General features: G+C 29.9%; 3 protein-coding genes and 1 pseudogene across 3 annotated transcripts; all 4 read right to left on the reverse strand.

The window, feature by feature from the left end:
- Nucleotides 1-2,558: 2,558 nt before the first annotated feature.
- Nucleotides 2,559-7,456, reverse strand: LOC100815961 (GDSL esterase/lipase At1g28580-like; annotated as a pseudogene).
- An 81-nt stretch (nt 7,457-7,537) lies between these two features.
- Nucleotides 7,538-11,699, reverse strand: LOC100809553 (pyruvate decarboxylase 1). The gene is made up of 7 exons (XM_003542924.5): nt 10,909-11,699; nt 10,657-10,820; nt 9,957-10,518; nt 9,323-9,411; nt 9,110-9,227; nt 8,290-8,478; nt 7,538-7,937 (listed from the first exon to the last, which is right to left on the reverse strand). The coding sequence occupies exons 1-7, from the start codon at nt 11,383-11,385 to the stop codon at nt 7,767-7,769; spliced, it is 1,770 nt and encodes a 589-aa protein (XP_003542972.1). The 5' UTR covers nt 11,386-11,699; the 3' UTR covers nt 7,538-7,766.
- A 1,833-nt stretch (nt 11,700-13,532) lies between these two features.
- LOC100820035 (GDSL esterase/lipase At1g28580) lies at nt 13,533-17,697 on the reverse strand. The gene is made up of 5 exons (XM_003542944.4): nt 16,818-17,697; nt 16,544-16,750; nt 14,834-14,982; nt 14,118-14,391; nt 13,533-13,977 (listed from the first exon to the last, which is right to left on the reverse strand). Exons 1-5 carry the CDS (start codon nt 17,092-17,094, stop codon nt 13,730-13,732), a joined length of 1,155 nt encoding a protein of 384 aa, XP_003542992.3. The 5' UTR covers nt 17,095-17,697; the 3' UTR covers nt 13,533-13,729.
- A 1,452-nt stretch (nt 17,698-19,149) lies between these two features.
- LOC100306553 (signaling peptide TAXIMIN 1) lies at nt 19,150-19,891 on the reverse strand. Its single transcript, XM_003542954.5, has 2 exons — nt 19,542-19,891; nt 19,150-19,431 (listed from the first exon to the last, which is right to left on the reverse strand). The coding sequence occupies exons 1-2, from the start codon at nt 19,655-19,657 to the stop codon at nt 19,308-19,310; spliced, it is 240 nt and encodes a 79-aa protein (XP_003543002.1). The 5' UTR covers nt 19,658-19,891; the 3' UTR covers nt 19,150-19,307.
- Nucleotides 19,892-20,092: the final 201 nt, after the last annotated feature.

Raw genomic sequence — 20,092 nt, forward strand, 5'->3', positions numbered from 1 at the left:
ATAATTAAAATTTATAGTTTATATATATATATATATATATAAATTAGATTGTTTACTCTTGTTTCATCTCTCTTATTTTCACAACTCCAACAACCTCCATTAATTAAATTTTATTCAATTGCATTGTAAGGGTCTGTTAAAAAGAAAAAAAAGTTTTCACGACAGCTTTTTGACATATTTAAGGATAATTTTAAATCATCTTTGAAGTCAATGTTGAGGAAAATCAAGACTTTTTATGACGTTTTTTTACAAAAATCATCTTAAAAAATTATTATTCTAATACGATTTCATTAAAAATCGTCTTAGAATATTTTTTTTAAATTAAAAATTGAGAATTCTAAGATAATTTTTTGAAAATAAATCATTTTAGAACGTAGACTTTCTAAGATAATTTTTTTTTTGTTATTTTTTGCATATCAACCGGTAGATCTCTTAAATAGCCAATAATCAACATTAATTTTATACTTTCAATCACAATTATAAAGATTTTCAATTATAAAAAATGTAAAGGAATTTTATTAGAATGAAAGAAGCAGTACAAGGCAATTAACAATAGAAGTAAATTTATTTAAAATACATCAATTAGAAAAATGTAGAAAATTACAATTAGGACCAATACTATAGATTGTGAGTGGAAGCTAAATTAAAAACTTAGTGCCAGTAATTGAAAGTCTCAAAATTACAATTTAGAATAGTGCACTTACCGGATGAAATAAATTTTAGAAACTAGTATCAGTATATGCACTTATGAAGGGTGATAAAGCATGCTACAAATTTCCAATTGTCTCTATGTGTGTATCTAAAATCCAATGCATTATATGTAGTGGCAAAAAGGCACCGTTCACTGCACGGTGATTAATTATATGAGTAACTTCCTTGTAAAAGTTAATTTTCAAAATTATTTCCAATTAAATTGATTTTAAAACTGAAGAACACAAACAGTTACATGCTGTTTCTATTTTCACTTTGGCTTTTTTAATTCTAGAAACAAGGAAACAATTAATTCTGTTTTTAATCCTGTTTCAAGACATATTCTCAAAATAAATTTACCAAGCAGTTTTATTTTTATTTCATATTGAAAAATGAAGTCACAATTGAAAGAAAAAAAAAAGCAGTTATTTATATTAGGAATGAGTTTGGATTCATTGCTCTTTCTTAATGCTTGTGCTCAGAGCAGATTTCTCTAATAATATTAATACTTCTAAGGAATTAGGAGTTTAGTGGTCCGGGAATTTGATCTCATTCCATCAAAATAATTAAGGATTGAAGAAAATTGTGAGCACGTTTTCGCAAAGTTCAACCCCGACAACCTCCATTAATTAAATTTTATTCAATTGCATTGTAAGGGTCTGTTAAAAAGAAAGCTTATCTCACATTATTTTAGCTTTTTATCTTGAAACACGTGTTTTTTCATTGAACATGAATTTCAATGCTTAACAAAACACATTTTAAGTGTTTACAAAATTTCCAAAAAGAAATAATTCATCTCTTTTCATTTTAATTTGATTTTTAAGTACACTTATGTCAATTACTTCATCTTTTCATTAAATCTTAACTAGTAAATCGTGCCGATTGAACCAAATATTGTGCAAGTCCTGTGGAGACAATCTTGAATACTCATTGATACTAGCTAGTTTGATTTAGTATGCTTGCTAAATTGTTACCTTATAACCCAAATCGATTCAATGAATTATTTTGTCCATGTAAAACCTTAGTTTATACTTTGAACAATGTTTATTGATTATTTGGTCATTTAACTGATAAAGAAGACTAGATGATAAAGTGATGGAGAGGATCCAAATTTGGTTAAGAATAAGAAATCAAAAGTATCACTATTTTTTTTTATAAAGTAAACCATAATTTTGTTCATCTTCAAAAGTGTAACATGTTATCACATTAATCATTAGTTCAAAAACTAAAAAAGAATTCTAAATAAGTTCTTGAAATTTCCAATAGTTTCATAAAAGTTTATAAATTTAACTGTTTATTGTCTTTATAGTCACCTAAATATGTTAATAATATTATTCGTAGTGATTTTTTTTAATTGTGCTGCATTTTCAAATACTTATTTAGAATTCTCTTAATTTTAAAGACCAGTGTAATATAGTTATACACTTTCAAGAACTAAAATGCTACTTTACTCATTTTATATATTGAATTTAAGGATAATATTAAAGCATCAACTGATTGAGAGAACTTTTTTATTAATCGATGATGTTAATTTGTTAGAATGCTAATTTTTATTAGTAGAGGAAATTGAATTCATAATCTTTTTCCTATTCTCTTCTCCCATAATCATCCAAGACCCACCTTATATATGCTTTGGTTTATGAGAACCTGTTCTATCCATACATTTCCAATGAATTTCCATTAGTAGCAAGTTGCAATTTTTGTTGAAAAAATAAAATTGTTGATATCATTATCACTGTTAATCTTAAAGACTATGATTGTAAAAGTTGATAATTATATTCTTGAAAGATATGTATGTCATATGAAAATCATACTATAGTGGTAGGTACATTGAATTTATTTCACTTCACTTCATCATAAGAAACATTTTAGCTATTGAAATAGCCAGAGCTTACATTCATCAAGCATGAGGTATTAATTTGGGGGAGACAATATGGTCCTTTCATTAAACCTTCAGCAATTATTCTATATGCAGCTTCAGTCAAGTGAACATTATCCCACCCAATATGCTTCGAAGGATCATCACAAGCACTCACGCCTGGATTGCCACAATCTGCTGTTGTGTTGTAATTGTATGGACCTCCCATTCCACAACAGACTTTAAGATCAGTAAAACCTACATAGGAATCAAAATATAAATCACAACATTATAAGTATGAAGCAATGTTGTTGATGAATGTGGATTGTGGTTTGAAAGAAACATCTAAATTACAATGGGAGTTGAAAAGGTTGAATTACCAAACTTGGTAGGATCACGATATAAAGTGAATGCAGCATTGTAATAATCAGCATAGATGATATTAGCACGAGGATAAAGTCCTCGAAGCTTATCTAATTCACTTTGGAGCTCATGGTGGTAATATTCGGCGAACTTGGTTAACCACTTTAAACACCCATATTGGTTCTTATCTACGGTTTCGTAGATTGTTAAATAGCTTGCACTACATCCTATTGGAAAATTCCCTGGAACAATGAGCGTGCGAGCCCCTAGACCAATCAATTCCTGTAATGAAAAAAAAGTACAAAAGGCTTTGAGCATTCTTCAAAGCTAAAATAGAAAGAAAAAAAATAGTCAGGGATTATAAAACAAAAAGATAAATCTTCGGATGACATATGTTACCACTAATTCAAAAAAATTTATCATCAAATTAATGTGATAAGATATTCAATTTTAGACAAGAAAAATTAGAATTTACTTTAAAAAAATAAAAGATTAGTGTACTGGTATAAAATCTCATTACATTCACATAAATAAAGAAGATGATTTATTTAATGGAAGATTTGTATTCAATTTTTATTTTATGTAAAATATCTTTGATGAATGATAATCACATATCACAAGTGAAATTAATATTTGATTCAGTAATTTAGGAGATAATAGGTGATGAAACAATTAACCAAGATGATAACAATTAAAACTTTTGGGCAGAGAGGGCCGAAATCCATTTATGATATTTCTTAATTCAGGTTTCAAAATCTTAAAAATCCATTTTTCTTATGGGTACAAGGGTTTTTTTTTTTACACTTTTTCCAACCAACAATTATAATAATGTTGCTTCTTCCCCCCCCCCCCACACACACACACACACACACACACATATATATATATATATATATATATATATATATATATATATATATATATATATATATATATATATATAATGTGTTTATTATTTAAATATGTTTATCTAATGGTTATATGCTTTATGATTTTTATAAATAAAAATAAAATGCCGAAGATATTGCGTTGATTACATATGGCCCATATGTTTTAACTTCTTCTATGTTTTTTCGTATAAAGAAAGCATGATTGAAATCGTTTCCACCAATTTCACCCGCGAGAAATAATGAGTTTCTAACAACTTCATGGCAACATGCAAGATTAAACCTAAATTTATAAATCAATATTGTCAAATTGAATTGTAGTTGGGTTTGTAGGGCACGGGACCATAACTTTGTCTTCACTTTCTATAAACAAGTCCTCTCATCTTCATGTAGAATATAAAAAATATAAATTATGAAAACTATTAGTAACATCTTATTTAACACATTCTTTATTATTAATTAACTCATTAAAATCAACTTACTAGAAAGGATTTTGAGTTGTTTACGTGGATTCTAATTTTTAACATCGTTGTTGTTATTGTATACAAATTTCTTTATTATTATTTGAAATTTCTTAAGATTAATGGAATTAATAAGTCTTAGCCTTTAATTAAATGAGTTTCACACTTAATGTCATAAATATTCTCAATAATATATATAGAGATGAATAGAGAAAAAAAGGTTCTCACCTACATATTTAGCAAAAGCAGAATGGTCATTTTAATAGGAAAAAAATTGAAATAATCTTTTACTCCTTATAAAATAGGAAATTTTTTAGTCATTTAAAGAGTTTTTTAGTTTTTGTTTTGTAATTTTTTTAATCATCACTATCAAATAACAACATTAACTATATAACAACGGCATCGACAATTATTTAACTTGCTATATTATTAAGAAGTATGATAAAATAATCAAATATAATTTTCTAAAATTCCCTATTTACTAGTATAACATCATCAACTAGTTTGAACATATGAAAATTTTAAAATATAATTTATAAAAAATATGATAATTTTATTAGATTCTTTGATCATGTGATAAGTCAATGGATTACAAATATCGTTATTACATCATTAATTGATATTATTACTTGATAATAAAGACCGAAAAAAATTAAAGAGACTAAAATTAAAATAAAAATCTTTAAAGGATTATAATAAAAAAAACTTCTATTTATTGTAGGATCAAAATATTATTTAAGCCTATAAAAAATAATTACTGGACACTGTGATCTTTGAAAACCTAGTTAGAAAAAGAAATGGGAGACAAAAAAATATAAGTATGAAATATGATATAATGTAATAAAAAAAATTGAGAGAAGTAACATGCATTAATGAAATGTTTGTAATTAAAAGATGTTCGAGTTTCAATATTCTTAATATATTAATATATTACTATAGTATTTCCAAAATAAAATATTTAATAGAAAATTGTGAGCGTTCACCTCATTTTTTCAATGGATTGTTGAATAGAATAAAAATAAGATTTAATTGTACTTTTTATCATTAATTTTTTGTTTTTTTAACGAATTTGGTAGAAAAGTTTGTAAGTTTTTTAAAAAATTTTGCCAAAAAATAAAAATAGTAATAATATAAGCCAAAAGAGGAATATGGAAAAAAGATAAGTGAAGGAAAATAATATATATATATATATATATATATATATATATATATATATATATAATGAACAATGTGATAAAAAAAAAGAAATAAAAATAATAGTGACCAACATTCTTGGTCCTTATGATAATTGTTGTAAGACAATCTCAATAAGGACCGGATTCTAATTCAGCCGGTATAACATCCAAAATCAAATCGCAAGAAAAAAAGTAATAAAGGTGATCGATATATGCAAATAGTTTAAAAATAACTCAAATTTGATACGTATCTTTTTTAATTACTTATTTCGTAAAAAAAGAAAAAGTGGTTGAAATGTCCTGCGCTGGTCCCTAAATAAGGGAAACTACAAGTCCATGTGATGTGATTCATTAATCGGGCAGAAAATAAATTAATGAATCGGTTTATCAACTACAAAACATATCCACCACATATAGTGTTGGTATCGATTTTTATTCTTTCATTTTTTCATCAATATTTCGAAAAAAGTCTAATTCAATGGTCACAAGCACTTGAAAGGCTATTAAAATGATTTATTTCGTAACAAAATATATTTAAAATCACAATTCAAAGAATTAGACAGTGGTACAATACTTTTAAGCTGGAGTGCTGGAATTGAGTAAAATACCTAACATATTGTATAGATGACAAGTCACAAGTTCCAAATATTTTGCCTTTTCAGAATAAGGTGAATATAAAAATAAAGATTTTTGCTACTTAAAAATTGAGATTTTTTTTGCCCTAAATTTTTAATATAAAAAATAAGTAAAGTTATCATTTCAATATTTTCTCTCTCTTTGATTTTCCCTCTCCCTAAAGGAAGGACTTTTTTAGCTACTCATGTTTTGTTTTCTTTTCCCAATTAAACAGTAAAATATACAAAAACTTGTCTAGGTTAAGAAAACATTTTTTTTATTTTGTCTGTTTTTAATAAATATTATAAAAATATTTCATCATCTCCACTTTTTCTATTTCAAAAAAATGTTATAAGAAATGTTGAAGATAATAAAATGTTTTTTGTTTTATCATATTTCCATACAAATATTTAAACAACAACTGCAATGTGACTCTAGTGATGAGAGAAATTAATTGACAGGAAGAATTGCAGAGAGCAGCAAGCAATTCGTTGAACTGTCAAAGCATAATTGGTTGAGAAAGGAATGCCCCTCTCTTCAAAGAACAGCTAAATTGGTTCCCCCTTCCACATTCCATCCATCCCTGATCCCCCAAAATTCTTGATTCCCAAATGCGGTTTTATCAGTGGAATTCCAAGTGACTCAGCTGCACACAACAAAAACTCATAAAATATAAGTAAATATGACCAACAACTCCAAAGAGATAACGTTTCAGACACACAGCACTAATAAGATAAATCACAGTTTTATCATCAATCACACGTACATGAGTCTATTGAATTAAGATTTTTAATGCTTTTCTTTTTATAAAACAGAAATTTTTTATTTATTAAAAAGAATAAAAAAAGGAAAATTTTGTTGAAAATCATATGGGAGTCTATTTTAAAATCATGGGAGGAGGGGTTGCATATTTTTGCATCTCAACAAAAATATTTTCCCTTTTACTTCTTTAAAGAATCCGAGGTGCAAAGTTTTTAAGGATTGATGGTAAGGAGTAAAATACCATATTGTATATGACAAGTTACAACTTATAAGTTTCAAATCCTATTTGTCTTTCCCTCAAAAAAAATAATCATATTTGTCTCTAGAATAAGGTGAATATAAGTACGAAGACTTTTCCTTACCTTAGGGCCTAGATTGATATTTTTTTATTCCAAAGTTTTAATGCAAAAAAATATAAATATTATAAGCATGTTACATTATTTTCACTTTTTCCTGTTTCTAAAAAATTATATAAGAAATGTTGAAGACAATAAATACTCTTTATCATCTTATGTACAAATATTTAGAATAAAAATGTGGAAACCAAAAAAAAAGTTTTTTTTTTTCAAAACAAACAATCCAAAACATGAAGCAAAAATGCAAACTATAGTACACAATAAATAAGGGATTAACATCTGTTCCCATTTTGTGGAATAGGCATCATAGTCTTTCTCAATATCAATCGTGTTATCAGCACATGAATTTACATACAATGGCTATATCCTCTTTGATTCATTAACAATTCCATTATACAAGACATTATTACAAAGCAATAATAGTTCATGATTACAACAAGTCAACAAGTCAGCAACACGAGACCAGATACAAATCTGGAAAAGCAAACATTTATTTCAACTTATTTTTCATTTTTGTCGTTTTTCTCTTGTAAATATCCAGTAGTGGAACTCTATTCAACAAAATACACAAAACAGGCCAATAATTAGGAAATGATTTTCTATTGAGGATTAGGAGGACGACTGTTAGCAGCAGCAACACGAGATCCCCATTCCAGCAATTCTTTGCTGGTGTCATCCTTGTGTACAAAAACTTCTATAAAACATAGTGAATCTTTCTGTGGTCCAGTAGCTTTTGCAATTGCTTCAGTCAGATCATCCTCTGTACGTACCTACACTCAACAATAACAGTCCTTTGGTACCACGAGCAAACAACTTACAAAATAATTTTTTTAGGTATTTAAAGAGCAGGAAATTACTACCAACTTACAAAATAACAGGCCTTTTCACTAACAACTAAACAGAGTCCAGCCATCTAATGCTACTAACTATAAATGATAATTAGCATTAAAGAAAGACCAATGATTGCACAAGGCATTATTCACCAACAATTATCATAGTATATAAAATTTAAATTTTGTTTAAGAACAAAATCAATGAAAAAAAAATTAGAGAACTAAAACCAAATTTAACCATATTTATAAGGACTAAACCATATTTAATCATTATTAAATTTATACTAACCTTGGCAGTCCAGCATTTGCCTTGCCCATTATGGATAGCGTCCACAAAGCGAGTGTAGTCCCAATTCTTTATCACATTGTATGGACCATCATGAATCTCAACTTCAATTGTATAACCTCCATTATTGATGAGAAAGATGATGGTCTTTTGTCCACAGCGAATCATTGTTGAAATATCCTGTGCTGTTACCTAAATAAGGGGAACTATAAGTCCATGTGATTCATTCATCAGGCAGAAAATAAAATAATGAACATGTTTACTTTCTGTTGATGCTCCTCATTATACAAACGTCTTGGATGTGTAATAATGGTTGAGATAACCTTACTTCAAAGGAATTCACTTTTAATTTCAACATCGGCAGCAACTAAATCATTTCCCTATTAGTTGAGGTCAGGTACTTGAATCAAATGAAGTCAACATATTCTTATAAAGTATAATATCCAAATGGTGCTAATGCATTTTGGTGAACTTACACCTCACTTTCAAATTTAATTTCTAATAATTTATTCACCTGATTACCTACTGATGTAACTAACTTGATTGATGCAAGGACTATCATATCTCTACAGGGATATACTTTATTTCTTAATGAAATAACTCTTCCCCAAGCTTAGTTTCTCTTAAAAAAATATATAATATAGTAGCATCCATCAAGTTGTTAGCACGTGTGATTATAGCCATTCAGCCATGGTTTATGGTGGAGCTTCCATTTTGGACAAAATTTCATACTAGGTGAACAATGAATAAAAAAGAAAAACATATGTATATTGTCTTTAATATTCTGGACACAGATAGTTTGTATTCTTATAATCTTACTAACCTGAAAACTGCCATCACCAATGCAAGCAATTACACGCTTGTCTGTTGCAGCCTGTGCATATCCAAGAGTAGCACCTACTGACCAACCAATGGATCCATACTGCATCTGGAATTCATACCTGCAAGATGGAATTCAAATTTGACAATGTTAATTCCAACAATATAAAAGTCGCAATTAGCATATTGCTCAATGCAGTCATAGTTAATGACTCACCCGCAATTCTCAGGCAGATGGAGCTTCTGACAGTTGAACCATGAGTCTCCAGTTTCAGCTATTACAGCAGTATCTCCGCTTAGCAGTTCCTGTTCAACACATTCAATTACTGGCCTAAAGGGCAAAACTTGCTTAAATATATTAATCTTATTGAAAGCAAATAATCTCGCATATTTAGTAATGTTATGTGAATAATCTGAAACTGCTATGTTCCACGTTTTTGTGCAATGTTTCACAATTCTAGGCCACTCACAATTAACAGATATACACAAACCATGAAGCTACTTATGAAGACTGTTAGATGGTTTAACGTGATGAATCTGATTAAGGAATCATGCAGTTACTACCATGATAGATGAAAACTACTGGACCTAAAATCAGTTGGTAAGCAAGACCATGGCAATGATTTCAATTAAATAAATATAATCCCGTATGTGGAGCTCATAATGTTCAAGCCTAGACAGAATAAATGATGATAACTATCTTGTACTTAAGCATAAAAACAGAACACAAGTTTAGAATGAAATCTTAGTTATAGAACAAAGTAGCATAACAGGTAGAGAACTCCAATTCCAATCCCAGCCAAAGAACCGCTTGATCTAAAAATTTGAAGGAGGCTATAAATAGAACTTACTTGAATGTGCTTGAATAGAACATTAACTCTAAGTGGTTCATCCTTCTCTCGCCTCAGAGGAATGCCTGGTGGGACATAGATACGCCGGTAATTCTCCACAGCTGCGGTGTTGGTCTTCACTTTTTTAGCCAATGCAGTTAAGAAATCAGCCATGAAAACCCAGCCCAAGGAAGGACCATTGCCAATGGTTACCCGATTAGGCTGCACTATTATGGCTTTCTCCTTCTTTATCAACAACGAGTATCCAACGGAGCTATAGTCATTGAAGATGGGGCCAACAAAAACATATGCATCAGCAGACTCCACAATTTCCCCACAAAAGCTAGAGCTGACAGCACCCCAGTATGTCCCAATGAAATGTGGATGATGCTCTGGTACTAGTCCCTTCCCGGACGGCATAACTGCTATTGGATATCCACTTGCTTCTGCAAACTCCAGAAAGGCCTTTTGTGCCTTTGCTACCCTTAGTTTTGGCCCACCCACAATCACTGGCTTCACAGCGTTGTTCAGTAAAGCAGCCGTTGCTTCCACTGCTGCTTCTAATCCTTCTTGATTGCTTACCCTACATAAAATCAAATATTTTATTCTCACCATTAAACTAACGCCAAATGTGGATGCAAGAACAAACATTATTCATGTCACTTCACCACACAGATACACTTATGTTTTTAAGAAAATAGAAAAGCCAAGAAATACGTACTTAGGTGCAAGAAAGAATGGCACGGGGTCTCTAGCAAAAGTTGGATGAGGAATTCCAGGAAGGTTACAACTTATGCTGATATAAACAGGCTTGCTTTCCTTCAAAGCAGTAGAAATTGCAGTGTCAATAAGTTCATGCGCATCGTCCAAGTTATTCACCACTGCCTGAAGAATCAAAGAAATTACACCAAGTTATTCAACACCAATGATACTAATCAGAGAATGTTCAATTTCATTCACACTCAGTGTTCACCTGAAAACACGTGATGGCCTGAAAGCACCGAAGCTCTTGGGTGAAATCGGGTAAACCGATGGTGTGGTGGAGGATCCGGTTGGTGCCGTAGTCGTTGGAATTGGGTCCTCCGACGATGCAAATCACTGGCAAATTCTCGCTGTAAGCTCCGGCGATGGCGTTGAGGACGCTGAGTCCGCCGACGGTGAAGGTGACCACGCAGGCGCCGACGCCCTTGGCGCGCGCGTAGCCGTCGGCGGCGTAGCCGGCGTTGAGCTCGTTGCAGCAGCCGACGAGGTTGAGACTCGGCTCGGCGATGAGGTGGTCGAGGAGCGTCAAGTTGAAGTCGCCGGGAACGGAGAAGACGTCCCTGACACCGGTCTCGGCGAGGCGGCGAGCAAGGTGACGGCCCAGGGTGCCGTCGAAGGCGGAGGGAATCACCGACGCTGAAGCTGAGCTGGGCTGAGCCGCCGCACCGACTTGAGTGGCACTTTCCATGTGAAATGATTGGATATTTTGACGTGTGTCTGTGACTGTGACTGTGACTGTGGATGGAGCGACAGGGAGGGGTTTATGTAGGGGTTTCCAAAACCATGTGCTATTTGTTTGCGGGATCCAAAAACAGGCAACTTAGGCCTTGTTGTTTCACATTTTTTGTTTTCGTGGACTTTAATATTCGTAAATACCACCGCAACACATTAACACTCCCAAATGGGAAGGGTGTGTGACAGCCAAGACTATTCCACTTTTGACGTTTTAATAGGAAAAAACTTGCCAATATTCTCTTTCTGAGTAGATTTGTTTGCACCAATTCCTTTGCCGGTTTCTGAATCCACCCATTCCTTGTTGCCAGCGCCTTGGTTTGTTTCTACCTTTTTAATTCTTTAATAGTATTATTAACTGTGTTCTTTAGTTTTTCTATTGATTGATTAAGGGTATCTATGTTACCTAATCTCTTACACGCCAATGGCTTGCTCCGAGACTAGTCTACACAGCCTATAAAGATGTTATTAGATTTGTCTAGTCATCCTTCAAATAGAAAACAATAAATATGAAATGGGTGATGGATGAGAATGCATCCTTTATTTTTTTTATTGATAAATATTAATTTTTAATTTTTTAATTTTTTTAATAAGATTGAATATATAATATTTTTCTCTAATTTTTTTTAATCATTCAATCAATCTTATAATTTTTTTTTTCTGAATTGATCTTATAACTCAAATATTAAGTATTATTTATTCAACAAATCTGCATTGTCCACGATAACCAAATAACAAATACAGTATTATATTACAATTGGTAGAAACTTTGGTAAACACGGCTTTTTTATATATATTTATAGTCATATCGTTCAAACACTTCAAGCGCAATTTACATCCAATATAAATTATGAGTAGGACTTAATGGTTTTTAAAATATGTTATTTACTTACTTAAAAACTTAATGTCTTAAAACTCTTATATAAAACAAACTTTCAAAACAAAAATCAAATTTTTTTAGAGTGTGTTTGGATGAAGAAATTTAAAATTTTGAGAAATTTAAAATTTTAAGAATTTTAAATACTTCAATTGAAATTCATTTATTTTTAAAATTTTGTGTTTGGATAAAAAAAATTAAAATTATGAGGATGAAAAAAAATGAATAAAAAAAGAGAAGATATTGTTGGTGTATTAGTTATACGTGTTTCTCTATGCTCATACTCGATCGATATCTTAAGAGTTCGGATGGTGTTTCTTGAAGAGGAATGTAAGAAGAAAATTTCAATTTCTCACTTTTTAGAAGGAAATTGAAATTCCAGATTTTTAATTGTTTAAAATTCTGTTTTAAAATTCTAAAATTTTAAATTCTTTATAAAAAGCATCCAAACAATGAATTCTAAATTACAGAAATTCAAATTTTCTGATAAATTATTTTCCTCAATTAAAATTCTCTATCCAAACGCACTCTAAGTGATTTAGTATAACATTTTTATCAATTTTACTTTTTAAGACGTATAATGTGACAACTCAAAAATCTTAAACTTTAATAAATAATCAACTTGAAAGGATTTTAACAACATGCTCAAAACCCAAAACCTATTTGACACTTCTTTTAAACTTAAAATTTGCCTGTCACCTTTTTAGTCACTTACTCATCATCCAAAACTTAGGTCATTCTCAATACCACTATAATCCACTCTTTTCCAAACAATGTGTGTAAGAGATAATTTATTGAAAACAACCTGAGTTATAGGAAATGTTTTGCGTTCTTTAGATCTTCAAATGTATGTTGTTGAATTTTTTTTTCATCTTGTTGATCCTTGGTTTTTCAGCCTATCTTCAACACATGGAGAATGACAGTCATGGCAATAGTTACTAGGTGGTTGTAAACTTGTAATGATGATAATCATAATATAATGAATAGCAGTAACAATGTTGATGTGAATGGTGGTGGATAAAAAGTTGGTTTTTCTTTGGAAACTTTGCAACGTTGTTTGATATGAAAGATTTGCTTAAATTTTTACAAAGATTTTGGGAAAATGGACTTTTAGGATGACTTGATTTTAGAAGCAAGACTAATGTTGGCTAAGAAGAAATTGAATGATGCCACTTTGTTTTACACGGAGTTCATGAACAACATTGAAGAACTAATAGATCATGAGAGTTTAATCTAGTATAAATTAGCATTTTTAGATAAACAAATAAATAACACTTTTGATATCATTGTCAATTTGTCATGGACAATCTTAAAGACCATGGTTGTAAAAATTGATAATTATATTCTTGAAAGATATGTATATGGACCATATTATAATGGCAACTATATTGAATTCTCAATTCATTTAAAAAGAAGAAACAATTTAGCTATTGAAATAGCCAAAGCTTACATTCCTGAAACACAGGGTACTAAATTGAGGGAGAGAATATGGTCCTTTTATTAAACCTTTGGCAATAAATCTATATGCAGCCTCAGTTAAATGAACACCATCCCATCCAATATGCTTAGAAGGATCATCACAAGCAATCACGCTTGGATTGCCACAATTTGTTAATTTATTGAAATTGTATGGTCCTCCCATTCCACAACAGATTTTAAGATCAGTAAAACCTGCACAGGAATCAAAATATAAATCTCAATGTTATAATTTGTTAAGTATTGTGGTGTTGAAGTATGAAGATGCATTGTGAAAGCATTATTGAAAACAAACTTCTGCTAAATTACAACAGAAGTTGAGAAGGTTGAATTACCAAACTTTGTGGGATCACGATATAAAGGCAATGCAGCATTGTAATAATCTGCATAAATGATATTAGCACGAGGATGAAATACTCGAAGCTTATCTAATTCACTTTGTAGTTTATGGTTGTAATATTCACCAAACTCGTTTAACCACTTCAAACACCCAAATTGGTCATACTGGGTTTTATCTATGGTTTCATAAATCGTTAAATAAATTACACTACATCCTATTGGTAAATTCCCAGGAACCATGAGCGTGCGAGCGCCTAGACCAATCAATTCCTGTAAAGAAAAAAAAAGTACAAAAGACTTTGAGTATGCTTTAAAGCTGAAATAAGAAAGATTAGTAAGAGATTATAAAACAAAAAAGAAATATATAAATCTCTAATTTAATCCTTCGCAATTACATATGTTACCACCTTTTCAGTAAAAAAAAAATGTTACCACCTTAATACTCCAAAAAATTTAATCATCAAATAAATCCTCGATTTTTTTTTGTCATTACTATAATCAAGAAAAAGATTTTTGTCACCATATTAATCCATAAAAGTAGAATATAATCATTTTATTAGCTCATCATATATATAAAATTGAGAATTAGAGCGGTGATAGTAGACACATAGTGCTTGAAATACAAATTTGTGACCATTTTTTTTAAGATTAATGTGATAACATGTAATTTTAGAATAACAAATTAAGGGTTTATTAAAAAAAAAAAACTTACATTGATAGCTGAAGCTATTGCATTGATCACATATGGCACATATGATTTAATCTCTGCTATGCTCTTTTGTTGAAAGAAAAGATAATTGAAATCGTTTCCTCCGATTTCACCCATAAGAAATAATGAGTTCTCAACAATTTCATGGCAATCTGCAAGATTAAACCAATATTCAGAATTTGATATTACCATATTTGCATCAAATTGGATTTTGTATTCGAATTTTAGGGCATGAGACTGTAACTTTGTTTTGCCTTTTCTATAAATTATTGCTTGTCTTTGTGTAGAATATCAAAAGTATATAAAATTATGAAAAATACTAATAATGTTTTATTTAAAAGTCTTTATAATTAGTAAAAATTTATTATGATTAATAAAGTACACGAGTCTTACTCTTTAATTAAATACGTCTCACACATAATTTCATAAATGTTAATAAGTTCCCCGTAAAGTTAGAAAATCAGTTAAATTAATTTGCAACTTCCTAAACTATTTAACAATTTTTAATTAGGTTCTTCAATTTTTTAAATTAGGTGTCTAAACTTTTATTATTTTTTAATTAGAGAAAATAAATATAAGTTCATAGACTCAATTGAAAAAAAAATCATTAAAAACAAATGCGGACCACTATTTTAACCTCTGTAGATTAATATTCTCACCTCTACTTACAACTTTGTAGGTTCTAAATTCATTGTTCTCAACCTGCAAAGGTGACAATACTGGCTTGTAGAGATTTGAAATTTTTTAATAAGATTCCTGATTTTTTTTTTATATATATTTTAAACAGGTCCTGAACCATATTATTTTTATATGGGTAGAGGTGGGGGAGGAGGTCCCTCAACTATGTAGAATATGAAAAAAAAATCAATTTAACAGTTAAAATGAATTATTTTTATAAAATTTCATGCAAATAAAAAATTAACTCCTATTTCATTGTACTATTTTATTTTGATGAGGAAATATTATTTAATATAAAAGTAAATGCCTATATTACTAGTTAACATACTATCAAATGCCCAAATTATGTGAAATTTAATATATATTTGATAAATTTATTAATTTTTATAATGATTTTCTTTAATATTGACTTAAATATTATGGAAAATCATCAAAATTTGTGAATTCATTTCTTATTTAATGAGTTTCATTAATAATTTTATATTCTTTAAATAATTTTAAAGACTACATTAAAAAATAATAAAGAGATGAAATATTTAAAATGTGACTAAATTATAAGATTAATCCTTAGAAAAAGATGAAATATTTTAAATGTGACTAAATTATGAGAGAGGATTAATCTCATTGATAATCAAAGGGCTTAATCATGCTAATGTCAAATTTTTTTATAAAAAAAACAGAAGTAGTTGAGAGCACGCTGAAAAATTTTAAAATCACGTGGAAGAGTTTTTTATTAGTCCGGTAATAAAATAATAAAGCGAAAAAATAAAAAGATAAAAAAAAGTCGTCTTCTCCTTGGTGCACAGCACAGTCCAAATAATTGGTAAGCATTAAGCAATTATCTTTCCAAAAGACGCTGCTGTTATGCTACGATTACGAATGGTATATTCAGAATAATGACAGGGATTCGCATTACCCGAATGTAACGTTTCATTATCAAAAGTGAGGAACACCAAAACAAATAGTAATTTGAAATAAAATAAGAAAAGTTCAGTTTCGGTAAATGTAAATGATGATGATGATGAAGAAAGTTACTTGTGGATGAATTGCAGAGAGCAGTAAGCAATTCCTTGAACCAGTTCAATTGAATTGTTAAAGAATAATTGGTTGGAATGGAAATGCCCCTGTCTTGAAAGAAACTGTAGTCTAACGCAGTGGCTCCAATAACAGCAAAATTGGCTCCCTCTTCCACATTCCATCCACCAAAATACGGTTTCACCAGTGGAAGTCCCAGTGACTCAGCTGCACACAACAGATAACGTTACAGACAATATTTATAAGTGAAATGAAAAATAAAAAGTGATGATACCGATGAAATCGATGATGAGGCGGCCATCAGAGCAGCGTCCAGAGACATGGTGAAAGAAGGTTTGACCGTAGGGAGGGAAAAAGCAGTGGTCGGTGGGTGGGTGGGAACTGAGATACAAGTTGCCAGTGTCTGCAAGTGAATCACCGAAGCTGAACATGGATCTGTATGGGCATGCCACCAACAAGCTTGCTGAAGAAGAAACTGCCACAAAAGCAACCATTGCAATCCATCGCTCTTCACAAATTGATCTCATTCTGCACTTTCTTCCCCTAAACATCCGCAAAACATCAATTTATGCTTTTATTATAGTTAACCAAAACATATGCATTCCTTATAATTTGTTGTAAATGATTTCTTATGTAGGAAGTCCACGTTCATGTTCCAAGTCCTTTATTATTTTATTTTATTATTTTAGAAAATTTTGTTATTTTCGAATCTGGTATATTTTTTATTCACATTCAACATACATGTCTTTGCAACATATTTGTAACCACTTCTACTAACAAATCACGAACTCATCTCACTGATAACTTTTATCTCACGTTATGATAATAACGACAAAGAGAATGAGGTGCTCTCCTTTTGTATCACTAAACTCACTCATCTATCTAAAAAAATGCACTATCTATCTGGAGTAAGGGTATGAAAGAATAAAATTGTCTTTCAGGTTCGTGTGTGTGTCGTTTCACATTCGATTTACAATGGTTATAGGTACGGTCATAATATTTTAATTTTCGCTGTTTGATTTGAATATGTTATTTAAATTGATGTGCATGTATAGATCAGTATAACAAAAATATCTTTATTAATTAATTAATTTTTAATTATCAACCAATTATATATAACAAAAATATCTTTATTATAGTAAAAATTTAAACAAAATTACATGACATCATCATACATTTTTTTCAATTATATATTTTTTTTGCCATAACTTTTGTTTGAAATATCTACCATTTATTTTATTAATATCTAATCTTTGTTAAGTTATTTTATATTTATCTTTAGTAGATTTTTCTTTTTAATTAGATTGTTTCTATCAAAATCGTTTAAACTCAAGACATTACTTAAAGTTTAAACCTAAGTTCAACCTGAACAACAACATATTTACTATTTATTTTTTAATTAATAAAACCAAATAATTACATATAATTATAGTAATTAAGATAATATAACAAATATATCTGATAATTAAATTAATCAATAAAATCAATGAATTTTGAATTTATATAATATGTTAATCAACTTATTAATTTTTATGTAATATTTTTTTATAATTATGATAATTTTATAATAATTTATCGTAATTATAATTATTATGGTAGATATAATATAACTTCTTATATTTGTCACAAAATTTGTGTCAGATTTATTTTCATATGTAAAAATCAAAGAAAAATATCAAAATTTACAATATTAAATAATTTAACTGAATTGACTTAGTTAAATAACTCATGTATGTATATGCCAATGAAAATTTTGCATAAACATTTCACCTTTCATTTGGCCAGACACTTCCTTAGTTCCTTTTACGTATTACTTTTTTTTCTCTCTTATTTTTCATCTTTTGATTGATCTTATTTTTGTCCCTTTAAAATTTTTATTATTAAATTAACTTCCTTGCAACGTTTATTTTTATCTATGTTTTTTTTTTTCCATTACTTTTTATTTTTGATGCAGTGACCTCAAGGACATATCAACTTCTTACCCCCACCCCACCCACTTTGTTTATTTTTCTGTTTGCATAATGTCCTCTATTTCTGTTTTTGCATTCTTTTTTGGTTGGTCCTTCATTTTCTCTTCACTTCTCTGTTTTGACTCACTTTATTCACTTTCAAGACAAGCTCTACCTCTAAAAATAATTAGACCCAAACTAAAAGGGCTACACCTATATACAAGCACGTCTCCCAGCAACCTCAAAGAACAACACGTAATCTTGATAGGCTAAAAAAGACTATTCTACACTACTCCTAAATTTCCACCAACATATTTTACAGTGTACTCTATTTTCAAAGAAGCATGTCACCCAGTAAGTGTTATTCTTGCAACAACACAATATGACCCCTTCTCATTATAAACACACTATCCATAACAACGTTTGCATTCTCTAGACTTAACAATATTAAGTATGTACACTAGCCCAATCATTCACAAAAGTAAAAAAAAAAAACCACAACAATCACACAGACGATAACAATAGTAGACTTCAGAGTATAAAAGATATTTATGTATGATATTTATAAAATTGTAAAGGTTAATGGATGTATTATTTTCTTCTAATTTGTATAGTAATTACTTTAAAATCTCATCGATCGTGATTGTCAAAATACAATGACACAGAAGAAATATAATTTTTTTTCCCATTGGGGAAATGAAAAATTCCTTACATTCATTTGGACATAATTTAATCAAATACATGAATCAACTAAGAAGGCAATTCACAAAAGAATCCACCAAAATTCGCATCTACCACTTTAAAAATACAAATATCTAACATGGAATCTTGGAGATGAACCACTCCATAACCACTATCGGAGCCTTGATCAGCGCCAGAGCAAACTCAACTATGATGGTCACACAAAGACAACATGGGCATATGCATGTCAAAAGCAACCTGCCACGGCATGAAAATTCACACACATAACTTATGCTCAATATTTTGAATCAAAGAACCAAAATTATTAAGAGGGTACTTGAATTAGTAGAGAAAAAAGAGGGACTTACCCAACTATCCAAACAACCACACCCACAAGGGAGATGAGGAGAGACAAGAAGGCAAAAGGCAGGCCCAACAAAAACCCAAGAGGCCTGCACTCACAGTCTTCAGAGCAACAACACATGGTTTGATTTAATGGTTGCCAATTTGATCTTCTTTTCCAGATATTGCTTACTATCTCTTGAAGCTTTTAACTTAGGAAAAGCCAAATACTTACAATATAAACTAGAGAGCATTGACGGAGAATACTATAAGTATTAGTAAAATGGGTTAAGAAGAAAAAACAAAATAAAACAAGCATACAGAAACACGTAGTTAGGTGCTAGTTAGCCACCAGTACTGATCCTATTGCTAAAAAGAATAGGGTAAGGGTTGATTTTAATTACGAATACCAAAACTCCACGTTTATCACGTCTTAGTACATGATTAACCAACCTTATTATCTGCTTACGCGACTTTCTTAGCGTTATAGATAAAGTTTAATTTTAATTTTATTTTATTTTTGGGGAAATTAATTAGACGTGGCTGTTGCAAAATACAATTGTGTGACGCCAAGTCT

This window comes from Glycine max, chromosome 13, assembly GCF_000004515.6.
Source record: "Glycine max cultivar Williams 82 chromosome 13, Glycine_max_v4.0, whole genome shotgun sequence".
NCBI lineage: Eukaryota > Viridiplantae > Streptophyta > Magnoliopsida > Fabales > Fabaceae > Glycine > Glycine max.